The sequence below is a fragment of the Penaeus japonicus genome, unplaced genomic scaffold (assembly GCF_977035675.1).
Source record: "Penaeus japonicus unplaced genomic scaffold, GWHDUDI00000001_assembly GWHDUDI00000025, whole genome shotgun sequence".
NCBI classification, from domain to species: domain Eukaryota; kingdom Metazoa; phylum Arthropoda; class Malacostraca; order Decapoda; family Penaeidae; genus Penaeus; species Penaeus japonicus.
In genome coordinates this window covers 5,057,523-5,067,522 of record NW_028234427.1, presented here as the reverse complement: position 1 = coordinate 5,067,522, position 10,000 = coordinate 5,057,523, and the positions used below count along the sequence as shown (strand labels likewise).

The following is a 10,000-nucleotide window of genomic DNA, read 5'->3' as shown; positions in this document are numbered from 1 at the left end:
ACATGTATTTACGTCTTATGCCCTAAAGCTTTGCCTCTACAAAGCAATGTTATTTACTCTGAAGATGCTTCGCTTCACTCGTTTTAGCCTTCCTAAGAGTTAAAGATGATGCAGATTTAACATGAGAGATATGGACATAAAATGAAGTGTGACCTCATGATGTGATATATACATTATGCAAGAACCAAATAAAATACCAGACGATGGCATTACTATAACACAACCTGTCATTCGACATGATATGTATGCATTCTAGTCAAATGCGAAGTAAATGCACCACTTTTTCAAAGGGATCCTCAGACAGACAGACAGACAGACACGCTTGACTGCGAAGACTTCACGGCTCCCCAGTCTCTGTGTCGCTCCCAATGGAATACGTGGGTAGGTACGTGCTAAGGTTCTTCTCAAGATTCCTCAAGAGCTCGACACTTTTCAACGGCTCGTATTCCTTGCCGAAGTCCTTGACTCTCCAGGGACCGTTTATCGCGTCGTCGATGTCGCTGGTGACCTCGTTCTCACTGGTCAGCAACGAGCTCTTCCCATCCCCGACGTCCGCCTGCCGTCCGCTCTCCTCCTCTTCGTCTGAGTTCACATTCTCCGCGACAGCACCCAGTCGCCTCCGCAGCCTGCCACTCACTCCTAGAGTATTCTCCTTCTGGTTTGCCCCTTCTTCCTCGTCTTCGCTACTTGTAAGACTTGGAGAGAAGCTACTCAAGCCGAGACTGACTGGAGATGCTACGAGGGCGTGGGGGGAGAGGGTCGTCATGTTAGTGAGAGTTCTGGATGTATGTCGGCGTGCATGCTATGGATTCATTATATCGTCACTTCTCTTTGATAAGCATGAGACATGTAATCAAAATGATTCAAAGATTTGATCATTTACATACGGATGATAAGAAGGCTAATCAGTTAAATTATATAATAATTTACACGCAAGTTATTCTTTTCTCAATTATTCAGTAACCAAAACTGCCAGTGCTTGAAAGATTTGCATGCAGGGGAACCAGGAATAGATTAGATGAATAAAGTGGAAGGGAAGAAGAGATGATAACAAAGAACAACAGAAGGCAGAAAGGAAGAAAAAAAATGAAAAAAGATATGGACTAGGAAGAAAGCATATCAAAAGAAATAGAGAGAGAGGAGGAGAGAGGAAGGGAGGAGGGAGGGAGAGGTAGGGAGAGGTAGGGAGATAAGGAGAGAGAGAGAGAGAGAGAGAGAGAGAGAGAGAGAGAGAGAGAGAGAGAGAGAGAGAGAGAGAGAGAGAGAGAGAGAGAGAGAGAGAGAGAGAGAGAGAGAGGAGAGAGAGAGAGAGAGAGAGAGAGAGAGAGAGAGAGAGAGAGAGAGAGAGAGAGAGAGAGAGAGAGAGAGAGAGAGAGAGAAAGAAAGAGAGAAAAACTGGAATATATTCACTAATCATCAGGAGTATCAGTTTTTCATTTCTATATAATGTATTATTTTTTCCCTGAATTCATATCCTTCTAAAGCCAACTAGAAAATCAATTTTAAATTCAAGCAGGATCAATTAAGTAGCTAGTATTTGCAAAGCTAACAAAAAAAAAAAAAAATCTACATCTAGGAAAAGCATTATTGAAAATCAGTTTCTTGGGTATTTTAGCCTGTTCACCACTGCAAGCAACAACAACAAAAATAACAAAGGAAGAATAAATAAAAAGGATAACAGTAAAACAAAGAACCATCACCAAAAAAAAATATTAAAATCTGGGAATGTGTTATTTCACCAACCCAACTTATGTTAACCTCATACTTGAAGGAAATCAACCTAGACCCACAAAAACAGTTCTTTAATGTATCTTTATATATATTAAGAAATCAAAAAAATTAGTAACAAAATCAAAAGTTAAGCATAATGACAGTGATTAGTGTATTAGAAACATCTGCTCAACGTGATCCAGGTTTTGATTTTATTACCCTATGCCAAACGTTGGTCGTCAGCTTTATCAATCAGTCCAAATGCTCAGAGAATAAACCAAATATTTCCTATAAGAGAAGAGAGTGGAAAGAATGTCGTTCAGTTTCCTTTTCCTTTCCTTTAATCTTTTCTTACCATTTATCATTCCACGTCTGCGAGAGCCAGGAAATAATACAAAGGAAAGACATAGGTTAGCTCTTGTTCTCACCCGAGACCCAAGACCTCCAGGAGAATTCTTAAGCCTATTCCTTAGTATAGTCTATCTATTCCCTTTTCAAGAGTCTCTTAAAATAAACTCAATTTATTCCCTAGAACCGCAACTATGTAGCATACTAATCTATCTTCAAAATATCACATTCCGTCACAGTATAGAAGGATGACTATCAGTGATTTCAGAAACAGATCTAATTCAGAAGAACAGTGGAGTGAAGGTCCTAAAGACACCTGGTGGAAAGATTATCTATAACAGATTCTTAAAGAGATAAGAACTAGCCGAGATTTAATGCATTTCTCTTACATTTAGAGCTCTGTATTTCATTCATCTGAACTACATTCTCTAGCTCTGTAAATAATCTAGCATATATAGTCAGATCTACTGCATGCATACTTTATACATTTTGTATAGCTTTTTTGTAAATCTTAAAATAACGAAATATAATTATCCAACTTTTCTCTCAAAAAAAAATTAAAATCTTCATAACTTGAACTTCTGTGCATAACATATCTATACACTCAGTGCTTATGTATAGAGAAATAATGACAGCAATTTCAGAAGCACAGGAAATGAGTGGAAAGGGCAAGCCAGTTTTATAATGCTCCTGCTATAAAACAAACCAATAAGCTATGTAAGGCTTCTTTCAGATGCTGCATAAATAGTTCAGGCATTTGGGAAGCATTAATATGCAAACTGGGGTTAAATGCTGCTTTCTGAAGTTCACAATTAGAGTGAAAAAGCTAAGGTTTAGGAACCAGAGGAGACTTTAAGGAACTTAAATCATTTGATTATGCAAACATTTGAATCACAGTTCTGCTTTTAGCATTATTAAGGGGACAAAATAAAAAGTTATTCTTTTTGTATGAATTCTCTAAAAAAAATGGATAATACGAAAAATGAGTTTGTTTTTTTCAGGTACCATGCTGAAATTGATAAGGCTTTGGTATCTATATTAGCTTTAGGATGAATGCCACTATTTTGGCTTATATCTGAATTATTCTGATCAGTTTTCTTCATCTACATCTTACCATTCATCCAATTCACCAATGCCCCTGAACTGAGAAAATATGTTAAAGCTCAAGTTACCAAGATTTCACAGAGAATTTGCATGTCTCTCCTATGTTTTTATTTCTATCCTTTTTTTTATCAAAGACTATAAATCGCAAGATCAATCACTCGCACTACGTCTCAGCGATCCTATTTGCAAGAACCATTAATGCTTCCATTCTTTCCTCGCGTGCTCACCTGACCCATCCGCAAGCATGGAATGTGGTGCCCGGCTATCCAGCAGGTTCTCAGAGGATCCTACTGAAAGCTGCATGTGTGGCTGCTGGAATAACAGTGCGTTGAACTCGTCATCAAAAAACTCCTCCTCAACCTGTTATGGGAAGGGGGGGAGAAGGATTAGCATAAATGAGGTGTATCTGTTTGTTACCAATAGTGCAAAAAAATTTCCTTTCATCTGGTAAATCACATTACTTTGATTATTTGAATTCAAGCAGATAATTGGATATATCTCTATACTTATCTGTCACTACAGTTCACTTCCATAGGTTTCTTATCTAAGCAACAACACCCATCAGCTAAGCCCCAGGGGAACCAACCTCAACTTCTGGACGCCGCCTGCTTTTTCGGGGTCGAGATCTCTGACCCTCGGAATGGCGTCGTGGCTGGATCTTGACCGCTGTTTCTGCTAGCCCTGCTGAAGTCCCACTGATGCTGCTCCATCTCCGCCCAATGGCTGGTTGCTGTAAGAAAAAAAATGGTAAAATGTTATTGCTGATTTATATATTTCCTTCAGTTTCGTCTACTGCTGTTTAGAACATTTCAAAAATGTAGATATGTAGACATTAATGTTATTGCTATTTGCAAGATCTGCTGCAAGGGTCTTTTGCTATATTGAAACCTCACAAGAAACGATAAACCACAGACAAAAGAGACAATAAATGCCCAAATCATCGAGAAATACCTCCTTACTAACACTGAAACAAGTGATCAAACCTTAGCATTGGGGTTTGTTGAAGATCGAGGAAGTGAGCTGTGATTCGAGGGGGGCCTGTTGCCTGCATTCGAGGTTGCAGGTTGCAGTGAGTGCGAGGAACTGTTGATCTGGTGTGTGGGACTCGAGGGACCGCTGGCCAGCGAGCACGACGACGAGTGACGCGTCAGCTGGTGGCTGGCTGGCTTGATCCCGGTGATCTCTTCCCATCCCCGACTTCCCTCCCTTTTGCTGCTCCTGTGGAACATTGCACTGGTTAGTTTCTAGTCAATTATATATCTTGGAGTTCGGGTCGAAAGATTTACATGCAATTTTCACTGATATATTCGTAAACCCTGTCTGACTTTAATCCCTGGTATTATCATTGTAATCATTTTTATTATCATCATTGATATTATCAATACTATTATTATCATTCTTATTTCTATTCTTATTCTTAACATCCTTGTTCTCATTCTCATTATCATTGTAATCACTATCATTCTTATTGTTATCTTTGCTATTATCATTTCAATGTAAAGGCTCTTACCTTGCAGAGTGGGCTGGACTCTTGGGAACAGAGCGGGATCTTCGAGCTCGTGTCTGCTGCTCAAGGTGAGGTTCGTTCATGTCATCCTTACTGGAGGAGGAGTCTGAGACCTGTGACAACTTTCTAAGCGTAAGAGTGATCTGACTAACAGTTCTGACTGGCCGACGTCCGCAGATATCGCTACTGCCACTGGAAGATGCACTGGATAGAGAGATGTGGGAGGTGGTTCTTGTGACGCTGGTGTTGGTGGAGAAGGGCGCCGAGTTGATGTTGGTCATGCTCAGCCCGCGGCGGACGACCTCCTTCCTCCGGAGTGCGTGGGAGGCTTGAGTCTGCAGTTGGTGGTGCTCAAGTTTGGAAGCGCTGGCGGGGCGCTCGGGAGCGAGAAAGGCCCCGTCCTCCCCGCCGTCGTTCTCCATCAGGAAGGCTCTCTTGGCCGCATTCGAGATGTAACTGTATCCAGAGGCTTGGTCCTCGTCGGATGGAGAACTCGTGCGGGAGTGATCCTGATCGGAGTCCGTCACGGGGGTAATGGGCGACATGGGGGCGTGAAAGGACGCGGCGCTGGAATGCCTCTCTCCTCCGTACTCATCCCTGTTCCTGCAGCCTCCCTTGCTGCAGTCCAGGTGACCTCGCGAAAGGATGTCTGGAGTCTGGCCGTTTGTCAGAGCCTTGATGTTCACTTTGTTCGGCAGAAGATCGGGCTGGAGGTCTGCACGTAAGACTGAGGTTGTTGGGGGCCTGGACGGTGTGGAGGTCAAGAAGGATGGATTTATTCTGGAAAGAAGAATGAGATAGAACTGAAATGGACACATAATGATATTCACAAATACTTCAGATAAGCACATCCATCAAAATACAAGAAAATATGGAAAGCCATTTCACTTCATGCTATTGTTAATGGCCTCGAAATTCAAAATGCCCCTTACTTGGCACTTGTCATGGTGTCAATTACAGGGCTGGGCGTTCTCGTGCAAGGCGTTGAGAATCCGCTGTCTACGCTCATGGTCTTCCCTCTCGCCTTGTCGGTCAAACTCTGCATGGCCTTCGACCCAGCCCCGTCAGCCCGGTCTTCTCTGGGCGCGGATTTCTGAAGGCCCTCGGAGGTTTTCCTTAATACTGTTGGCTCTTGACACGAACGCTTCAGGTAAGAGGGCTTCTCGTGGTGAACCTCGCCCGTGACTAACATACGCGTTGCAGAACTCGATTCCTTTCGCAAGGGGTATTTCCCCGTGGTTCTACCCAGGTGGTCGGGAGAGGTGCCCTCCTGACTCACGGCAGACCCTGAGCTACTCTGGTTGTGGCTCGGTTCGTCCGTGCCGCTGTGGACGCTCTGGCCCGAGTCCGAGCTGGGGGAATTTTGTGCGGAATGTTGAGACGAATGCCTGCCGATGACAGGCGTGTTAGGGATGGAGGGAGGGCCCCAGGCGGGGATGAGCGGCACTCTGTCCTCTTCGTTCGACTGAATCTGGAAAGACGAAATCCACGTTTGACCGTTTGACCTCCGATAAAAGCAGCAAACACCACTGGCTTTACAAGACTTTAATCACCACAACTAACGCACGACGCACAAGACCTCACAAACGAACACAGCTCCTGTCCTTACCCTCAGGGACCTCAACATGGTATGGATTTCTTGAAGGTCAAGTTCCCTCTCGTGTGAGTTCCACTTGAGCCCATACTGAGTAAGGTAGGTGACGAGGGAGGGGGGAGAACCACTCACAGGGGGTAGGGTCTCTCCCCCACCCACCCGCCGCACCACCTCTGCTTCCTCTACTCCCGACCACGGAGGCATGCCTGGAAAAGGTGGCGTTCCGTATAATACTCCGTGTGTGAATAAAATAGTGGATGTACGATGTTTATAGGCCAGTCAGTTATCACCAAGACAGTGATTGTATTATGTATTCCGATGCCATGATCTAGTTAAAACAAAAAACATTAAAAAACGAGGTCTATATTCTCGATACTAAATACTCAACACGTAGGCAAACACCATCACCAATAAGGCGAAACACCATCATTAGTGAGAATACCTCTTGCCGGAATGGAAAAGCAACAATCAGAAAGACAAAAGCTCTCCTCTCCCCATGTGCATTGGCGCCACCGCCTAGCACTCACCCCCCCCCCCCCCAACTCACCTGACCAGATTTCCCACATGATGGCCGAGAAGGCGTAAATTTCCGAGCGATCCGAAACCATCTGCTCGCTGAGGGTTTCCGGGGCTTGCCAAGGGTGTAGCCAAGAAGCCCGGAGTAGCTGCGGCGCCTTCATGCTGCATCCCTGAAAATTAGATTCCGAATGTAAACTCCAGGTTGAAGAAATAGAAGATGATGGCAGAATAGTGTGAGAACTTCCCCCTATTATACGAAAAGATACAAGCCAACAGAAGATAATTAATCTCCACTTCTCGTCACTCATTCTTACTTTCTCTTGTTAAAAGAGAAGAAAAAAAGTGTAATCTGTCTCTATACCAACAAAAGAAGAAAAAAAAACATGACTACTCCACTATCAATATGTGGCTTACTTTGTGAAAAAAATGAAACTGAAACCCTTCTCAATATATTAACCAAATAATCATATTATATCTACTACCAAACCCAGATTATGAATGCGAATTTTCAACCCAAATAATGAAACCCATATGACGAGCCTAATTCACTGAATCCCAAATTGAGAACCTAAATCATGACCCTAGATTATAGACCAAAACTACGAAACCCAAATTCCGAACCTAAACCCAACCCCAAATGATCAACCCAAATAATGAAGCCCAAATAATCTGCCCAAATAACGAAGCCCAACTGGCCAAGCCACCTTGCGAAGCCCAAGCCCCTCCCGTCTTACCTTTCCCTGCATCTCGAGGGCGAACTCGAAGGCCCCGAGTTTGGCGTGGCTGGTGGACACGAGGTGGAGGGCGTGGGACGAGACGGCCGTGTGGAGCCAGCCGTGGGCGTGGAGGAACAGCATCGCTTCCACCAGACCCACCAGGATGTCCACGGCGCCGCCCACGTTCAGGTCTCGGTGCTGGGGGGCGTGAGAGGGAGGTGTGAGGTTATTCAGAGAGGGGAGGAAGAGGGGGGGGTATTTAGGGAGAGGAGGATAGGGGTATTCAGGGAGGGTAAGAGGCGGGGGGGAGGGGGGAGGGGGATCTAGTGACCCACGTTCAGGTATGACTGGTGGGGTGGGGGGTGGGGGGGTTACTCAGGAAGGATTAAGATATTTGAAACAAGATTAAAGGACTTCTATCTTTCCCCAGAATGCGTGTGGGTGTCGATTTCAGCGTGATTGGTTGTATCTTTCGGAAATGCTTGCTTGGAAGACTGGCACTTTCTCTAGTACGAATTGATATTTTTTGAAGGGAAGCGAAGTAAGTCTAACCACATGATTATCTGACATTTAGAGCTGATATCTTGCATAATTCACCTTGCCTTGTGTGTGGAGGTATTCATTCTCCCAACAACAGTCGACTATGATTCAAACCAAAGTACCTCCCACAATCGTCTCAAAACTTCCACAAGCAACTTCCGCAAGCCTCACAACTTCCACAAGTCACAACAATTGCTTTACAACTTCTACAAGTCACAACCACGCCTCACATCTTCCACAAGCAAAGTCACCACCTGGCCTCACCTGGACATGCAGATGGTGGTAGAGCGATCCGTGAGGAACATTCTGGAAGACGAGGGTGATGTGCTCGGGCTGCGGCGAGGACACGTGGCACACGGCCATCACCTCCAGGAAGGCTGGGTGGCGGAGGCGGCGCAGGATCGACAGTTCCTGCACCAGGGACTTGCAGGCTCCCTGGTCGGGCGTGTTCTTGTCCTCTCCTGGAGTGCGAAAGTAAATGTATGAATAAATGAATAAAGACGTTGAGTTGCGAGCAATACGCAAAGAAGTCTCGCAACGGCCTACGCGATCGGAATCAAACTGAAGATCCACGATCACCACCACAATACAAACACCCACACTCACACCCCACAAACCCCCACACAAACCCACACCACACACCCCACAAACCCCACACAAACCCACACACCCACCCCACACCCCACACACCCCCACCCCACACAACCCCCCCCACAAACCCACACCCCACACCCAATCACACAACCCCCCCCCCCCCCACACACACACACACCACACACCCCCAATATTCACCTTTCTGTACATTCTCCTTGGGAAGTGCAAGTGCCGGAGTGGGTCTCCTTACGGTCACGTTGGTCCCGAGCCACGTGTAGGGGGAGTATACCGTAGGGCCGCCACACCTGGAAGGAAAACGGGGGTTGCGTAAGGTTGATTGTATGGCAATAAATAAAAATATTGAAATAAATAAATAAAATAAAATAAACGTTTGATGGATGTCATTTTTTTCTTTCTCTCTCACTCTCTGGGGACTGATGGTTTTATTTTGTTTTTCTCTTCTGCCTGAAGTTTGAGATTTGAAGGGATAATTATTAATTAGTGGTTTTGTTTTTGTTTACTTAAAAGGACCGAGGGGATGGTATCACTTCTTGTCGGTTGACTTGCATACTATGTTCAATAATAATCAAGGGGACGAATGCGAGAAGGAAGCGAGGAGAAAAGGGAGGAGGAGGAGGAGGAGGAGGAGGAGGAGGAGGAGGAGGAGTAGAAAAAAGGATGAGAAGGAGAAGAAAGTGAGGAGAAAAGGGAGGAGGAGTAGAATGAAGAACGATAAAAAGGGAAGAGGAGGAAAAGTAAGTTAGGAGAAAAAAGGAGGAGAAGAAGAAAGCGAGGAAAGAAAGGGAGGGGGAAGGAAAAGGAGGGGGAAGAGAAGGAAGAGCGGAAAAAGGAAGTAGAAACAGGTAAGGATAAAAAAGAAGGATGAGGAGGAGAAAAAGGGAGAAGGCAGAGAGGAGAAAAGGGAGAAGGAAGAGAGGAGAAAAGGGAGAAGGAAGAGAGGAGAAAAGGGAGAAGGAGGAGAAGCAAGGAGAAAGAACAGGCGAAAATAGACAAATAGACAGGACAAAAAAATGTAAAAATGTAAATAAAAAGGAAGACGAAGAAGTGACAATTAACAGATAGAATCGAGATCATAAAAGGAAAAGCCGTAACTCACGTATACGCAACTCCTGTGACTTCGGGGCGCTTGAGGTCAGCCGGGGTCAGCAGGGGCAGGGAAGTCGACACGTACATCTGGTCCAGCAGGTGACAGGACACAGTCTGGGTGCAAAATGGAATAGTGAATGTCTAGTCATGGAACATAGACAGACGCAGACGCAAATCTAGACACACATACGCAGACAGACTGGCAGATTTGCACACAAATACGGACACGGACATGCACTTGCACACGGACTTGCACACACA

General features: G+C 45.0%; 1 protein-coding gene across 5 annotated transcripts in view; it reads right to left on the bottom strand.

Moving 5' to 3' along the window:
* Window positions 1-10,000, bottom strand: part of LOC122254346 (uncharacterized) — a 190,533-nt gene that overhangs the window by 555 nt on the left and 179,978 nt on the right. For 4 of the 5 annotated variants that reach the window (XM_086551297.1, XM_086551299.1, XM_086551298.1 and 1 more), the window contains 12 exons: window positions 9,750-9,853; window positions 8,831-8,937; window positions 8,303-8,499; window positions 7,517-7,696; window positions 6,811-6,952; window positions 6,279-6,469; window positions 5,602-6,140; window positions 4,673-5,449; window positions 4,146-4,380; window positions 3,749-3,892; window positions 3,390-3,522; window positions 1-735 (listed from right to left, as the gene is read on the bottom strand). The exon at window positions 1-735 is cut by the window's left edge and continues 555 nt beyond it. In XM_086551297.1, the coding sequence (XP_086407423.1) occupies window positions 338-735; window positions 3,390-3,522; window positions 3,749-3,892; window positions 4,146-4,380; window positions 4,673-5,449; window positions 5,602-6,140; window positions 6,279-6,469; window positions 6,811-6,952; window positions 7,517-7,696; window positions 8,303-8,499; window positions 8,831-8,937; window positions 9,750-9,853 (3,147 nt within the window). In that variant the 3' untranslated portion in view covers window positions 1-337. Of the gene's footprint in view, window positions 736-1,929; window positions 1,999-3,389; window positions 3,523-3,748; window positions 3,893-4,145; window positions 4,381-4,672; window positions 5,450-5,601; window positions 6,141-6,278; window positions 6,470-6,810; window positions 6,953-7,516; window positions 7,697-8,302; window positions 8,500-8,830; window positions 8,938-9,749; window positions 9,854-10,000 lie in introns of all 5 variants that reach the window. The other variant, XM_086551300.1, reaches the window with a different exon arrangement.